Below are 17266 nucleotides of genomic sequence, written 5' to 3'. Positions count from 1 at the left end.
CAAGTGCTCTCATGAACTGCTAAGGCAATCCCACTGTAGTCCGCTGTAGATGCCTATGCTTTTTCTCAAATCCTCCAGTGAGGAGCATTCAAACCTCCCTCTGTTGGACTCAGTTTTATCTTCCACTATTTTTATTCATTACATTCCTCTTTGTTTACTAAAAGTTTATCCAACTTCTGAAACTCAGTCCAAATGTCATCTTTTTCATGAAATAATCACTGATACCTCCTTCATATACAGAAGCCTCTTCACTCTGTTTCCATTGCACATGGTTAATTAACTATATTTTTGACACTCGGCATCTTGTTAATTACATTACGTTGATTATTAATATTTAGAGTGTTTCCTGAAAGTAAGCATTTTTTAAATTCCTGTATTCTCAGCACATGACAAGCCCTTAATAAAGGTTAAATTGAACTGATAATGGTTGAACAGCTATAAACCATAAATTCCTATACCTGTGTTCCTCTAGGCATGATTTTTTAAACCAGCTAGACTTGTGTTTTAAGGTCTGAAATTGATATTGCCTGCTATACTTTTTGGGAGCATCAGAGTGCCCTATATGTTCAGTATTCTATTCCTAACCAAGCCAGAATAATTTAAAGCTGCTGTCCAGAGGACTGTCCCTTTATTGTCCTTTGTTTCCCAGAGCAATTTTATCCTTATTGCACTGGATTTTCAAAAGGGACTGCAAGGGGATTTTCTACAGTGTCCACTGAGAGGCTATGTATCCCTTAACAATACTATAAAAAATAATGTTGGTCCTGAGAGTTTAAGAGTCCTAACTTTAGAAAACGGAACCAGATCTGTCACATATAAAGCACAGGGTATTAAAGTGTATACTTTGAAATTAGGGATACTAACTAGCTCTGGGACATAAGGGAATTTGAAATATGTTGTGGTTATCAGATGGAGTAAGTTTGAAGCAGAGTAAAAAGAATCCAAGGAGATACAGAAACCAGGTCCTGTAATGAACAAAAAAGATTTTAGGGATGTTTATCTTAAATTAGAGAGGGCATGATAGCTATCTTTGTTTAATGGCTATGATGTGGTCTTCCCCTGAGAAATTATTGTGTATTGCTCCAAAGGTGAGAACTAGGACTAGAGTGTAAATTTGAATTCAGCACAAGTAAAATAATGTGAGAAAACAGATGTTAAATACCACTTGCCAGGAATGCTGGAAGGAATTCAGGCTTTTTGATGAGTAACCAAAAAGTTCCATGAAACCATGAGATTCAGCAATCTTTACATACATACATACATAATTTCATAGGAAATATTGTACTCTTCCTGGTTCCACTGTTTCTTTGGTTATACATAGTTTCTCAAAATGGTCTTCAAATGATTTATGTCATGTCTTCAAAAATGACTCAAGACTGTACTACGTCTACGATACTTGCCATCGCCTTTGTAGAATTTAGGTTGTGAAGACATAAACTTGGGTGAATTGGGTGGATAGTGAGTGGATCTGATTTGGCAGGAGCATGGTGAAATGAGACATTTGCTTCTTGTAGTTATGGTTCTGAATGTTATATATACATATATACATGTATGTATGTATGTATGTATGTATGTATGTATAATGATTTTATTATTGTTTAATTTTTTATTTAAAGATTAAAATTTTAAAGCTTAAAGAGACTTCTTTTACTCCAATATCCTCCTACGAGACTGGGTAGAGAATGTTATTTCTTGGGTTCAAACATTTTGCTTTTGACCTGTGGCAAGCCTAGTAAAATAGTACCAGCAAGATCATCATTAACCATGTTTATGGATGCTTTATTCTTACAACATTTCTACATGGGGGAATCAGTTATTTTCTTACATTGTCTCTTATAGGCAGCATTCAAGAAATTAATCAGCTATTTTCAGACATTGTCTCTTATAGGCAGCATTCAAGAAATTGGTTAGGTTTCTAAAAATGGTGGTAGGATCCATTTATATCTTAGCTTGAGATGAACACCCTTGACAGGAAGAATCAGTGAAGTACTTAAAGAAAACACTAAGCCAACAGCAATATAACCAGGAGTTGTTCTGGTGTGTTATAAGTATTTTTCAGTAGATAATGAGGGACAATTTTTAAACACTGAGGAAAGGTGTGTCTGAAGCAATAAAGCTGATGAAATCAGAAAGAGAATCCAAGAAAATCTCAATATCATTAGACTTTTTAAGCAGTAAGAGCGGTGTAGGAATTCTGTGAACCATAGAAATAATAAATGCTAAACCCATTGGAACATAATCTCAATCAGCAAGATGCCAGTGCTTTCCAGATTTTCTCACAGGGCTCTGCTAATTCCATGCCAAAACTAGCAGTGGATTTCTTCCTTCTAATCTCCCCTAATGCCTTATTTGATTATTGTCACTGGTCTCCAACCATGCACTATCCCTTCAGACTCTCATTTCCCAAATGAGTCAGTCAGAGGAGGCTGAGTGTCCATTAGGACATGGTCTAAGACCACAAACCACCTTGTTCCACGTAAAAAGACGGAAACAAATTCAAAGAGAAGGGGGGACCCTCAAAGTTTTGCTGACAAACTCAGCATCTACCGGATTACTGGCCGAATGCAAACAAGAAAAGGGGGTATGAGGGGTCCAGAAGGTTGTCCTAGTTGAGTGGCAAAGGGGAGCTGGTTAGTGGGGAGGATAAACCAGGAAGAAGACGAAGTAGGCATTTCAGTGCACTGCAGGATGGTGTCACCTCTGCCCTGGCTGTACCTTATTTTATGGTGAGTAAATTTTTTTTTTCTGATTTTTCCTTTTAACTCAGAGGAAAGAGAAAGCACACAGCCACTGGATAACTTCTATACCAAGTCACAGAAGAAGCCTGGGTGGTGTGGCATATATTTGTGGTGGGAAGACTAGGATGAATTGAACAGCACATTTTTCTCTGAGGCTGGAAGTGAGGATCACTGACTGTCTACCTACAGGGTAGAAAATGTCCTTGGGAAACTTGAAGATGAAGGAAACTTCTACTCAGAGAACATCAGTCGGATCCTGGACAACTTGCTTGAAGGCTATGACAATCGGCTGCGGCCAGGATTTGGAGGTGAGAAGCAATATCCTTAGTGGACCAGACATCTGTGCTCTCCACCGCCCCCCACCCCTCCACCTACTACTACACCAATGTCCAGAAGGAGAGCAGCATGAGAAGGTGCAGGGGTACTGGAGAGAGGCCACGTGTGTGTTCCAATCCAGTCTCTGCCCCTCCTCTATTAGTGATCTTACACGTAAGTTATTTGAACTTTTTGAGCCTCAGTTTCCTCAACTGTAGTGTAAGTGTATTGCTTACCTCACAGAGTTGCGTGTACTGGATGAGATTCTCTATGTAAAACACTTTTCTTAGTATTTATCCCACTGAAGCTATCAAATATATGTTATTGTAATAATTTTATTAGAATACTAACTTAGTTCTCTTCCTTTCCTTATAGTTCCCAAATTGGCCAAAATAAATTCAAAATAAGGCAACTGGTGTGAGTTTTCAGAGCTGAAAAACTCAAGGACTCTTGCTACTAAGATCACTCTGGAATGGTTGGCAGATTCTGGCCATGAGAACAGGCTCTGGGGTAGAGTTAAGTCCAGTTTCCTTAACATCAGCAGTAATAATTGCCCCCATCCTTCTGGGTTAATTTCAGGTGCTGTCACTGAAGTCAAAACAGACATTTATGTGACCAGTTTTGGGCCTGTGTCAGATGTGGAGATGGTGAGTGAGCTCTCAGTTAGGAGAGTAACTTTACCCAGGGGGAGAGAGGGCTGAGTCCCAGAACTAACGGTAATAGGCACTGTTACCAAGGTTGGCTTCAGATCTACAACACAATAAGCAAACTCATGCTCGGAGGGCATGGCCATTAGAGGATTTTACTGGCTTAATCTCCTCTACTAAAGGGTCTGCTTGAACACTTTAATCTGCGGCACTTTTAAAAATGACATCCTCTCTTCTGTCCATGTATCATGCACTGATTCTTCTCTATAAAGAGAAGATTTTCTCCATCTTTATGAAGTCCTAGTAAGTGTCTGGAGTAGAAAAACCAACAAAAATGCTATGCCATGAAGAGTATATTGGGGATATCTATGAAACTTGAAATATAGCTTTTTTTTTTTTTTTTTTTTGTAGTACACCATTCTCAGTATATTTAATTAAAACGGTAAAGGGAGTCATTTGGGAAGACTAATGCAGTCCACTTTCATGTTGTGAACAGACCAGTAGGTGTTCTGAGGATTTTGTTCCAGGTACAGACGGCTATAAGATTCATAAAAGGTTATTTATAGTAAGTAGCCTTCTAGTCTTCTAGAACAAAGTTCTTTCATAGTTCTTAGGTAGCATTTCCTCCTAAAAGTAAAATGTAAACCCTAAAACTAAAACATAACTCTTTAAAGAGGTGCTTCAGTACATTTTAGTAATTCTGAATAAGCAGTTATTAGAGACTTTGTCATCATCTGCTTTTTAAGTTGTCAAGAAAAGAAAGAAAGAAGAAGGAAAGGAAAGAAGGAAGGAGAAAAAGAGGAAGAGAAAGAGAAAGGAAGACAAGAAAGATAATAAGGAAGAAGAGGAAAGAGGAAGAACTTTATTTAAGAGATAAATGTCTAAGTCCTGAGAAAAAGGAGAGTCTTCATTATCCAGAATCTTCAATTATTTCCTATCATATTTTTCATTTGAGTACTGAGTCACCCAAATATAGATAACTACAACCATATTCTACCGTATTATTTGTCTGGGGATACTTGGAATGTTATTTTATATGTTTGTCTCCTTTTTAAAGTATGTTTGCACAATAGAGCCTTTTTATAGCCTGGATCATTATTATATGGATATATTGTATATCAAATTATACTTTTAAAATATAATTACCAATTGCAGTAATAAGTGTCCTAAAGGAACATAAAAGTAGGCAAAACAGCTACTGGCAATATTTTGATATAATTACAAGTTGTATTTTATCACTGCCTTTTGCAATGGTCCTTATAATTCTTAAGATTTTTAATGTTATTTCATAAAAGCCACAAATTTAAACTCATAATTATGACTATGCTCTGTTTGAGTAATCAGGTAACATTTGCTTTTATGTTCTCTGAGAACAATATAAAATAATTAGAATGTGCAGCCAGAGTATGCTTATCATAAGTTGTTTATCCATCCTTGAAACTTTACTAAATGGAACCATGATGCTTGGAAACACCTCTGAAGGTGGACAAATTGCTAAGAAGAATGGTTAGACTAACTGATGCTAAGGAGGTCAGCAGAGAACCTAGACTGTAAGTCTTTTTATATTTTTCTTCTAAATTAAAGATGAGGGAATCGATAAGTTGAGAGATGGAGAGATGGATGCCAGAAAAAGAGGAAGAAAGTTGAGATGGGTCAAGGTTAAGGATGGAGGTTTGCAAAACACAGCACTATCTTTTATAATAATATCACAAACTTTGAGTTTGAGAAAAATAACAATTCACTAAAATTATGGCTTTCTTGATAGATTATTGTTACAAAAAGGTGCTTTATTCCTTAGGTTTTAGAAGTGGGTATATAAGCTAGTGAGTAAACTATTCTTAATAAACCATCTCTCCAGCCTGCATAAATATCTTACTTTGTCTTAGGAGTATACCATGGATGTTTTCTTCCGCCAGACCTGGACTGATGAAAGGTTGAAGTTTGGGGGGCCAACTGAGATTTTGAGTTTGAATAACTTGATGGTCAGTAAAATATGGACACCTGACACTTTTTTCAGGAATGGCAAAAAATCAATTGCTCACAATATGACAACTCCTAATAAACTCTTCAGAATAATGCAGAACGGAACCATTCTATACACGATGAGGTAAAGTTTCTACAATTCTACTTCCTCTGCCTAACTGATCTGTCCATCATACTAACTCAGAACCATTCGTTTCTTGCCCTTAGGCTTACCATCAATGCTGACTGTCCCATGAGACTGGTTAACTTCCCTATGGATGGGCATGCTTGTCCACTCAAGTTTGGGAGTTGTAAGTTACAAAAAACTTCCAAGAGTCAAATAATGCATTAAAAATATGTAATTATTATGTTTTAGTCAGATACTGGAAAGCAAAAGAGAAATATTACTATAACACTACCAGTGTGATTCCAGGAACATACTTATTAACATGTTTGTCATAGTTAGAGGTTCTAGTTACCCAGATTAAAAAAAAATTTGAAAGAAAATTTAGGTTTGCACTTCTATTTATATGGACAAGATTTGCTTTGAAAGAAAAAAAAAGCACAACTAGTCAGATTCACTGCTATGTCTAATTTGTTTAAAAATTCAGATGCTTACCCCAAGAGTGAAATCATATATACATGGAAAAAAGGACCACTTTACTCAGTTGAAGTCCCAGAAGAATCTTCAAGCCTCCTCCAGTATGATCTGATTGGACAAACAGTATCTAGTGAGACAATTAAATCTAACACAGGTAAGAATGTGACCAAAGCATGGATGCAATCCTGCAAGATGATTCCAGTGCACATCTTCAACATATCTATTTCTTTTTCCCCTTCATAAGCCATCCTCAGATAAGCTTGATGTTTTGAAGTGATGAATAGCTTTCTTTAAATTGATTTTGCAACCATGTGCACATAAAGATCTGTGTATCCTTGGAATGAGTAGTTTTGTACATATATGACACAAAGAACCCCACTGAAAACAATGAGCTGATGTATCTATCATCTGCTGATCAAGTGTCTTTGTCATACACTGAAACATGCCTTTGCTTGTTTTCTTCTGGCCCACCTTAATTTAAAGATCTGCAAGATTTATTTCTAGTTGCATTCTTTTTACACACTGTCAATAGCAATAATACTGATATAAGTGTCTTCCAACAGGTGAATATGTAATAATGACAGTTTATTTCCACCTGCAAAGGAAGATGGGCTACTTCATGATACAGATATATACACCTTGCATTATGACCGTCATTCTTTCCCAGGTGTCTTTCTGGATTAATAAGGAGTCTGTCCCGGCCAGAACTGTTTTTGGTATGCTTTACTCTTTGGGCTTCATTTCCATTCACATTCTAGCTCTCATGACTTGTGTATTTTAGGGGAATATTCACATGGGCGCACTTTTTCAGTCCACAAAGGAAATGGACTTGTATCTCATTCAAACACATGTATCATGTAAAATGATCTTCATTTTATACCAAGTTATGCAGTGAATCAACAAAAAAACCATCTAAGCAAGAATTCTGGCTGGTTTCCTACGATCTTCATGTACTCTATTTAGGAGGGCTTTTTTTTTTTTTTTTTTTAATCTTGATTTTCTTTATCACAAACAGGAAAAGAATAAAAGTAAAAACTGATATATAAATCTATAAAAACAAAGGCTAAGATGTTGAACCCACTAATATATAAATTGTATCTCACTTTTATTAGCTTGAACCATAAAAAATTGCCATTTTTCTAGGTCAAAAAATAGTTAAATATTCACAATTTCCCATGGCTCAAACTAAACATTTAGTTCCATTTATGATGTATAGAATCACTGCTAGTTTTGATGGAACAAATGAAATAAGAAAGAACTGCGACAGAAAAATATTGGTAACAAAATACAATTTTTCCTGAGTTTTCCTAATTATAAATGTAGTAGTTTGTAGATAAGACCTGAGTTGAACTGAAATCTCTGATGAATTTTGACTTTTTAATTTATTAAACTAATATTTCTGAAAAATTATAAAAGAATACTATATAATGATGTTAACCATATTCAAATTACATAAGTTCTCCGTCATAATTCAAGACAGAAAACTGCTAGCAGATGAATAATGAAATTACTTTCTCACGAGTAAACATCTTACCTTAAAACTAAGCTAGAAATTAAAAAAAAAGAGGAACCTAATTTTATGATTGTTATTCATACCAGAAATACTTCTTAAATATGATGAAAAATATCACTATTAAAATTGATCAGAATTTCAAGGTTTTATTACTTCAAGGATAATAATTTGCTTTAATTTTCTAAAGTAAACAACTAGAATTTTTCATGAGTTACATTTTTCATGACATATTTAAATTGATAGTCATACTAAATCAATTCAAAAAAATGTTTTGAGCAACTACAATGTACATGTCATCTGCAACACTAGAAATGAAAGATAAAAAAATGAAAATATCTATGATATTATGTGAACATTTATAAAATGAAATAATAAAAATTACATTTGAACAGTGTTTAATCCTCTCCACCAACATGTTCTCATTTAAGGTTGTTATTGGATTCTAAATGCTAACACTGCATTTCTCATTCTTTTTAATTTTAGGGATCACCACTGTTTTAACCATGACCACTTTAAGCATCAGTGCCCGACACTCCCTGCCAAAAGTGTCGTATGCAACAGCCATGGATTGGTTCATAGCTGTTTGCTTTGCTTTTGTCTTCTCTGCTCTTATTGAGTTCGCAGCTGTCAACTACTTTACCAATCTTCAGACACAGAAGGCCAAAAGAAAGGCAAAGATTGCAGCCTCATCCCCAGTGACAATATCAAAAGCGAATGAACCCTTGGAAGCTGAGATTGTTTTGGTAATTGTTTCCTTTTCTAATGTTACCCACCATCTAGGAAAAGGTAACCCAAACAGTGATCACAAACAGCTAAATATTCTAAAAGTTGTATTTGTTGAGCATGAGTTATATAACTCTGACCCAAGACCGATTTCTTTTCCAGGGTAAAGCCAAACAACGATCTTTCATTTACCTTTGCATTCCTCTTTTATCGCCCTCACTAGTACTGGCAGATGCCAAGCTTTCAGAAACAAGAAAATTCTTCTTAGCCTTTAGATATTTCCTTTGAAAAGGTTCACTTATATCAATGAGGGAGAAAAAAGTAAAATAAAAAAAAAAGTTCCTAATAAGGCTTTGAGGCTTCAGAGTCTGAAGGAAACAAACAGAGACTCCTATGTAACGGACAATTTTTGTTAGAAATCTGCTTGGTTTATTACATGAGGGCAAGATGTATTTGGTTCTACGAATGATGAGTCATAGCCAAGTTCTTGATTCATATGAAAACATTCTCATGTTCATATTCACATATTAAATGTGTGTGTGTGTGTGTGTGTGTGTGTGTGTGGTTTTATTCAAAGAGTTCTAATCAGTGAGAAATTGCTATAAAATTAAGTTTAGATTTGCTGTGTCTAAGCTCTGGTTTTGAAAAATAAATGATAACATTAATAATTCAAGGGTCATAAATGTACCCCCAAACTACATTTTTGCATGTTAGTAAATTCTCACAATTAAGGAGCACGCACTTTTTAAAAATAATTATGAAACCGACTGACAAGAATACATTTTTATTTCAATAAAACTCCAAACAGTAGCTCTTAAAAAGAGAAAAACTTTACTCTGTAAAACTGAGGAATACAGACACTTTAATCTGAAAATTTCTTTATAATTAATCAATTCTTATGAACATTTCTAAATCACAGAACCACACACAGCCCAGCTTATTCTTTGTTAACTTTTATGATAAAAAATATAAAAGTGATGTGTTTTAACTCTCAAATACTCATGCATATAATTTTTTACTAAAACTTTTCTCTTTGATAAACTAAGAATCTAGTTTGAGAATTTACATTTTTTTTTTCATGGAATAACATAAGGCTAGTCCCATGATAAGTGGAAATATATAATTTAAAGTTTTTTTCTTGAATTAGCCCTCACTAAAGAATAAAATAAAAATTGCCATCTAGTGACCCAACCTAATTCCTTCCATTTACAAATTGAAACAGTCTCAGGGAAAATATTAGTTACTAGTTGGTGGAAAAACTAGGAATTGATTCCAGAACTCCTGATGCTGAGGCCTTCTCCTTCGCCAACAATTCCTCAAATAATGAAATATAAAAGAGTGCATACATTCTCAAAATATAGGTGAGGTCATTCCCAAAATTCTCCCCCTGACTTAATGATGTTTTCTTTCTACATACATGTTTTGAAAGGTCGCAAAAATATGAGCTTTCTAACAAAAACGTTAGTCTGAAGACTCAGTCTAAAACACCAGATATTCACTTTTTATTCAGAAAAGATAAATTCTGAATATTTCTGAGTATTTTATGTTTGTAAAAATAAGTGATTATGTTATAAGCTATCTGTATTTCTACAGGTATATAACAACATATTGTCCAAATAAGAACATATATTAATATGATATTAACACATCTATAAATGAAGAATTTATGTTTATCAGAATTCAGTTTAACAGTTTGTTATTTGAGAAATATAGTAAAAATGAAAAGAGAAATTCATGAGAAATAGGGTCAAAATATGACTCCAATGACTTAGAATATGCTCATTGATCTAATACTGAAATAAAAGGAAAGACCAACTTCTTTACTTCGACTTTTTAAAAATATACATTACTGAGAGGAATATGATTTCAAATCCTTGGAGAAAGCATACAGTTATCACTCCCTTAGTCAATTATTTTAAAGGTATAATTTATTAATAAGATGAAATTTAAGATCTCAGGTCTTCATATAAACTATCCTAAAAATTCTAAAATAGTAACATATAATGAGCAAACCCTTGGGAAACTGGATAAAAATTGCATTTAAATCATCTCAAAGTAACTTCTTCTTGCAAGTTGACTTTTTTCTTATGAAAAATATATTTCTAAACCTGGCTCTACTTAAAATATTTTAAGGCAATGAAAATGAGAATTTTATTTCTGAAAGGCTAGGTCCAAGAGTGAAAAAAAATAAAAATAAAAATAACCAAACCCAACAAGACGAATCTTGTAGGCATAAAAAATAAACCTAGATGAATACATAGAATATTTACATTTTATTTATTCAGAATGTCAAAACTTGGCAATTTGCCTTATATAATGTAGAGCAACAAATATAAATTACACATTTGCAATTTATACAACACAATGACACATATGATTGCAAGGTCATTTTTTTTTTTCTTTCAAATACCATGACATTTAAAATGCCTATTCACTCGTAATCAAAATAGCATTTTTTGAGGAAGTTGGACACCGAAATAGCAAACCAGTGTGGTGAAGTTGAAATGAAATTAAGTGCTTGGATATTTCATGTGATTCTGAGTTGTAAATTTTAATGTACTCACTGCTTTTCACAAGAAATTACTTATTATGAATGTGGAGACAAGTTTAAGTTGACCTTAAAATTTAATATAGTAATGACCAAAAAAAATTCAGTCATTTTAAATCTACTACTCAAACCATAAGAGTCACTTAAAACTAAATCCTCAGCAGTGCTCTACAGACTCATAATATTTTTGTTTTCAAAGGTATCTGGAAGTGGAAACTTTGTTTAGATTTTGAGAAGAAATTGTCCACACTTTCTTTTCTACTTATATGTATCTTTTCTTATTGTTTTTATCTGGTATGCTATCTGGGCATTAGAGAGTTATTCCTGCCTTCGTATTTCAGAATTTGTATCTGATGTATACTTATTTTGCATGTAAGACCAAATTTGAACCTTGATCTCTCGGATGTTTTGCTATCTTTGTTATTTTATTGTTGTCAATAGGAAGAGACAAATCAGTGAGCCCTGACAATACACTGTGATAACGACTGTGGTTAGAGATGTGGTAGGCTGAAGCAGAGCCATGCAAGAGTACCTAACTCAGTCTGGTGGGGTTATTCTGAAGGAAGTGATGCCTAAGCTGACAACAGAAAGATGAGCCTGGTCCTGCTCTAGAAGCACTAAGTTGGTTGCTAAAAACTTGGGCACAGAAAGGGAAATTAGACATATATTCTTTCTGTACTCATTTCAAGGCTGGGATATCTGCTGGGCCATTACCATGTTGCTCTGCTCCTCTGCAGAAAGAGATAAAGCATAGAATACTGAAAGGTTTACCTCCTCTGTTCTGAATATTGCCAAGATTTCTTTGAGTACTATCATTACTCAGTAGAATTAAGGGTTGAATTTAGACTATCACATACTCTGAGCACCAGAAAGATCATGGTGCCCCTTCCCCATGGCTGTGCCACTGTATGATTTACAAAGAGGGTGGGGTGGATTATATGAGGGGTGTAGGTGGTTAGTCCTTTTCCCATGCCTGCTATCAAACCTCAATCCAATATTCCATTCTTCGCCCTCCAAACATTCCAATATGGTTTCCAGACATACTCCAGTGATCCACCAAATTATTGCCAATAATCTGCTTCTCTCTAGAAATTCTAGGATCGGCTATTTTCAATTCTACCAGCTGTAGCATAAATGCAAGAAAATTTGATGGCATTCTTGTTTTCTCCATAGTGGTATGACAGTTAAAAAAATGATAGTTAAAAAAAATTTCAAATACTAAATGTTTTCAAAAATATTTTCTCATCAATGATGCGCCTGTTTGCTGGTTCTCAAAGCAAATGTTTTATTTGTCCCTTGAATAATGCAGCCCTGGTTAGACTCTCTCTCTCTTGAGAGGTTACCCACTGCCCTCTTCTCTGTAATATTTTAGACTCAGTGTTATATCAAAATTTCTCTAAGTACTTCCCAAATACCTTATCTTTACATCAAATAACTGACTGTCATTAAGTCCAGTTTGAGTCAAAGTACCATGGCAATATGCTGTTACTTAAAACAAAGCTGTGTTCTAAAAATACCCAAAGCAGGATGGCACTCAGCAGCAGGGGAGCCCTGGAAAAATTCAAAACCACAGGTGTTCCACTCAAAATGGTGACAGCCCCAAGCTGAGCCCTCATCTGGACTCTGACAAAAGCCTATTTTACCATCAACTGAAGCTGCTGGGCTTACAATAGAGCAGGCGGGGTCTGATGCAAACCTGTAGCTTGAATGGCTTGCAAAATTGGCTTTTTCTTAATTGCAGAAATTCAGTGTGATTCTTTCTAAATTGGCATCTGGTCTCCTGTACTGCCAATTCCCAATTATCCAGGAGCTGATTATCCAGCGTGTTGGGTTAGCCAGGCCTCATGCATTTCCTTGAGCATACCATTTGCTGCCCGCTAGAAATCCCCCCAGTCACCACCTGGCTGTGGGACAGTTGTAACTCTAAACCCATAATTCTCAATGGTGGGTGAATTTCCCCACCAGAGGATACATGGCAAGGTCTGGATATATTTTTAGTTGCCACAACCCACCCCCCAAAAAAGAGGAAGGGAGGGAGTTGCTACAAGCATGCTACAGGCATCTCGCGCACAGAAGGATGCTGCTCAATATCCCATAATGTACAAGACGGTCTCCCACAACAAATTATTTATCCTACTCAAAGTGTCAATAGCTTTGTGGTTGCCCTAAATCGTAAAGCTGACAGGAAGAAACACAATAATTGTTGAGTGTGATCCTTGGCATCTAAGAGAGATCGATTTTAGGTGCTGCCAATTATTACTTGTGTGAGCTTCCTGCTTAAGCCTTTATTTGCTCATCGCTAAAATGAAAGTAACATTATTTATTATATTACAGATTCTTTCTAGGAATAAGCAAAAAAAATGCATGTAAAGTGCTGTGTAGTGCTTGTCAACGGCAAGCATTTCTATATGGTACCTATAATAAAATGCAATGTAAAACAGTATACTAAAATATGTTAACAATCATATAGATTTTCATTCATTTGTTGCTTCAGCATATGTTTATTAAGCATATACTATGCTCTATGCACTGGCTAGGCACTGTGTAGCACTTACTTATGAGAATAATGAGCCTTCTGAGATTAAGGAGATTTTATGTCAGGAAAGGAGATGAGGCATTACAGAAATAATATTTATAAAGAAGTATGTTATAATGACTACAAGAGTCATATCACCTAAGTAAAAAAGTGTATTGTGTGTGCGTGTGTGTGTGTATAACATTTTCTTTCTCAAATTCTCAAAGAAAAAACTTACAATGGAAGTAATAATTATTTCTAACTTTAAAGATAGTAAATTGAGGCTTAGGGAGAGTCCATGAAATCTATGACACGTCTAAGTCATATAGCAGTTAAGCAGTTTGTATGGACTTGCAATATAAGGCATTGTGACTCTCCTGTCCTCTTAATTCTTAAGCGACTCACCACAGAGGCAGTGTGGGGCAAGTAGAGGAGGAAGAGGAGAATCATATTTTAAGGAACCTTTAATACCAGGCTAATGCCATCGTGCTTAATTGTTTTCATGGTGTTTAGTCTTGAATGATATTGCTTAACTCTGGACAAGAGTTATTTGGCAATCCTCATTAAGTCCTGTGTGACTCTGGGATGATGCCAAGACACTGACAAATAACTTTTTTCCCACATCTCTAAAAAAAGCGGGGGGAGATAAAACAACACCTTACATTTTTATGCTCGATTATGTTTTATAATCACTTTCTTATCTCAATAAACATTTTCATGTCTGCCCCTCAGTTTCTCCCTAAAAATAAATAAATAAATAAATAAATAAGAAACGTAGGTTTCAGACTGGCAATGTGTGCCATTAGAAGTCAAGATGAATTTAGAAAGAAAATCTGCTCTAAAGGCTTGTCTTCCTGCTACTCTGTTATGATCCTTAGGAATTTTACTAAAATAAAATATTTTAGTGTTTTATATATCTGGGAGCAGAATACCACTTTTTGAAGAATAAAACAGTGATACATTTTGCTGTTTCTGGTGAAGAATATATTGATAACATATTTAATGGATGAAAATTCAATTAGAGTCAGAGAAACATGGTCAAAAGCTCTTGTAAAATGATGCTGTGTTTATTCCCTAAGAGAGGCAACATGCATTGAGACCAAAACCCCACTGCGCTGGTCCTACCCACATACTGCCTGGTGACCCTGGGTACAGTAATCCTCCACTGTCACATACTTTTAATACAAAGTATCACTTATTTCCTATTCAAGACCAGCAGACTGGTCCCTGTACTGTTTTTAATTCTCTTGTACATCCAAGACCTATGATTTATTTAATTCTGTTCACAGTGCCTATCACAATACTGGGCCAGCAGATAACAAATAAAGATATTCTTTGCTTGAAATTCGGCATGGTCATATCAAATGAGATTTGACTACACAGATTCATTTTTGCTTTTGGTAAAGAAACCGATTTTCCCATGGCTCCTAAAAGCATACTGGGCTTGAACTCTCTATGGTGACTATTATTATTTAGATACTCAGCAACTTCTATGACAAATCAAACAGCAAAATTCAGAAAGGGGACCACAGAGAAAAGAGGTTCTTTGGGTTGTTTCCTGCAGTCCAAATGTCACCACATCTGTGGGTCATTCTGGTCCTGTGGCTCAGCCAGCACAGGAGGGGTGGCTGCCTCATCCTGTTGCCGCAGGGTTGCGGGCTAAAGCCACGGGAGTCTGCCCACGTGAGTAACATACCCTGCCAGGCAGCAAAGTGGTGATTTTGCTGCCAGGGAAGAAACAAGGCGGTTTTACAAGAGCAAGGATAATGTACAGCAAGTGTTTGAAGGCAGAGACCCAGCAAGGACAATCTGGCCACAGGGAGGGTAAATATTACAGGATGTAGACAAGAAAAGGTAAGAATCGGAGGAAAGCCTCCCAGTTTCCAACAGCATGAAAGGAGTCTAAAGCAAACATAACTGGTCTCTAAACTAGGCCCAATACTTTAGTGTAAAAATGAGAAAACTTTGAGATGAAACAAGCACTGAAACTGACCAGTGTGGTTTATCACTGGCTTTGCAACTGTGGTGAGAAAGTTCCTCTATATGGACTTTAGCTTTCTCGACTATCAATTAAGATGCCAAATATCCCTTTCAAGACTAAAATTGGTTGTCTTAAGATTTCAATGGAACAGAAAATTTAATGATAGAAAAAAACATATAAGAATTCTGAGGTTAGTAAATGAATTGTTTCTGGTGACTTTAGATGGAAGGAGACCGATGGGGAAGTTCTGAATCGGAAGCAGAAAACTCTCAATACAGAACTTCTGGACTAAGATGCAGTTTTATTTCAAAGGATAAATAGTCATCCTACTAAATCTAAGGGTATTTATGCTTTGCCACTGTCTTTTGACATACATAAGCATCTTCATATTTTTATCTCATCTGGTTCAAATTTATGAATGTGTGAAGATGAAGACATAGGCTGGAAACGTGTCTAGAAGAATGATATCAATTAACCGAGCTGTTGTTTTTTTGTATTAACTAATTGTCTACATATTGCAAACAGAAATTCCTTCCGATGGCTCACACTTATTGCTCTATGGGCTTATGCATAACCAGGGGGTAGATAAGCTTTTGCGACTTGGACCATCTCCTACTGATGGTCCAAAGCTTAACACACTTTCTGGGATGTGGAACGTACTTGGCATCAATTGCTAATTTATTAAATTATAGAATGCTGGATGGAAGCAAATGATTTTTTAAAAATTTGTTTTACCACTTTCTAGGAAAGTAGCACCATCAAATACTATAAGAATATGCCGATAAAATATCTTACATAGTAAGTAGTCAATAATATCTATCAATGACAAAAAAAAAAAATGACTAAATAGGTGACTGCTCTTCTTTTGCTTAGGCTGAATATTTGTCTTTTGCCCTACAGCACTCTGATTCCAAATATCATCTGAAGAAAAGAATCACCTCTCTGACCTTGCCAATAGTCCCATCCCCTGAGGACAACAAAGTCCTCACAAGAGCTCCTATCTTACCGTCGACACCTGTCACCCCTCCACCACTCTCTCCAGTCTTTGGAGGCACCAGTAAAATAGACCAGTATTCTCGGATTCTCTTCCCAGTTGCATTTGCAGGATTCAACCTTGTATACTGGATAGTTTATCTTTCCAAAGATACAATGGAAGTGAACAGCAGGGTGGAATAGCTTGCAGCTAGGACACCCTGTATTATATATGTATTACATAAGTTTTCATTTTCTAATTTTTTTTAAAAAACAGCATTGAGACTTGTGTAGATGCTTTTCTGAAAATGAAATCAAAATTGAAAATCTGTAACACATAGCTTTCAGTAAGCATATATGAGTCAAAAGGCAATAATATTGCTCCTCATAATTGGAAGTTGGAGGTTGCTGAAAACTATGACTTTCTTGCACATCAGAGAAAAAATTTGATAAGAGAATAAGATGAACTCAAGATGAATTTGCCAAACTTTGTCCTTCATTGTTCAGTATTTAAATTGTCACTGCAAATAACATTTACCACAAAGCAGATAAGAAATGCTGACACTTCCAAAGGTTGCCTTAAAATATGTTTATTTTGGCTTATTTGTCAAAAGATCAAAATATAAATAGTCTAAATATTTATCAGTAGGTTAATATCAGCATGTTGGAAGCCTTTATGCTAGTAAAATGACTTTCAGTGGCATTGTAAAGCCTGTATTGAGCTTAACCATTTGTTTTTAACCTTGCTGTG

General features: G+C 35.4%; 1 protein-coding gene across 1 annotated transcript; it reads left to right on the top strand.

The window, feature by feature from the left end:
- The first annotated feature begins 2303 nt into the window (after positions 1–2303).
- On the top strand, positions 2304–17062 carry GABRA6 (gamma-aminobutyric acid type A receptor alpha6 subunit). The gene is made up of 9 exons (XM_011356706.1): positions 2304–2726; positions 2928–3046; positions 3633–3700; positions 5587–5807; positions 5891–5973; positions 6274–6417; positions 6827–6979; positions 8260–8519; positions 16444–17062. Exons 1-9 carry the CDS (start codon positions 2689–2691, stop codon positions 16717–16719), a joined length of 1362 nt encoding a protein of 453 aa, XP_011355008.1. The 5' UTR covers positions 2304–2688; the 3' UTR covers positions 16720–17062.
- The last annotated feature ends 204 nt before the right edge of the window (positions 17063–17266 follow it).

This window comes from Pteropus vampyrus, unplaced genomic scaffold, assembly GCF_000151845.1.
Source record: "Pteropus vampyrus isolate Shadow unplaced genomic scaffold, Pvam_2.0 Scaffold30, whole genome shotgun sequence".
Lineage (NCBI taxonomy): Eukaryota > Metazoa > Chordata > Mammalia > Chiroptera > Pteropodidae > Pteropus > Pteropus vampyrus.
This window is presented reverse-complemented; position numbering and strand designations above follow the sequence as displayed.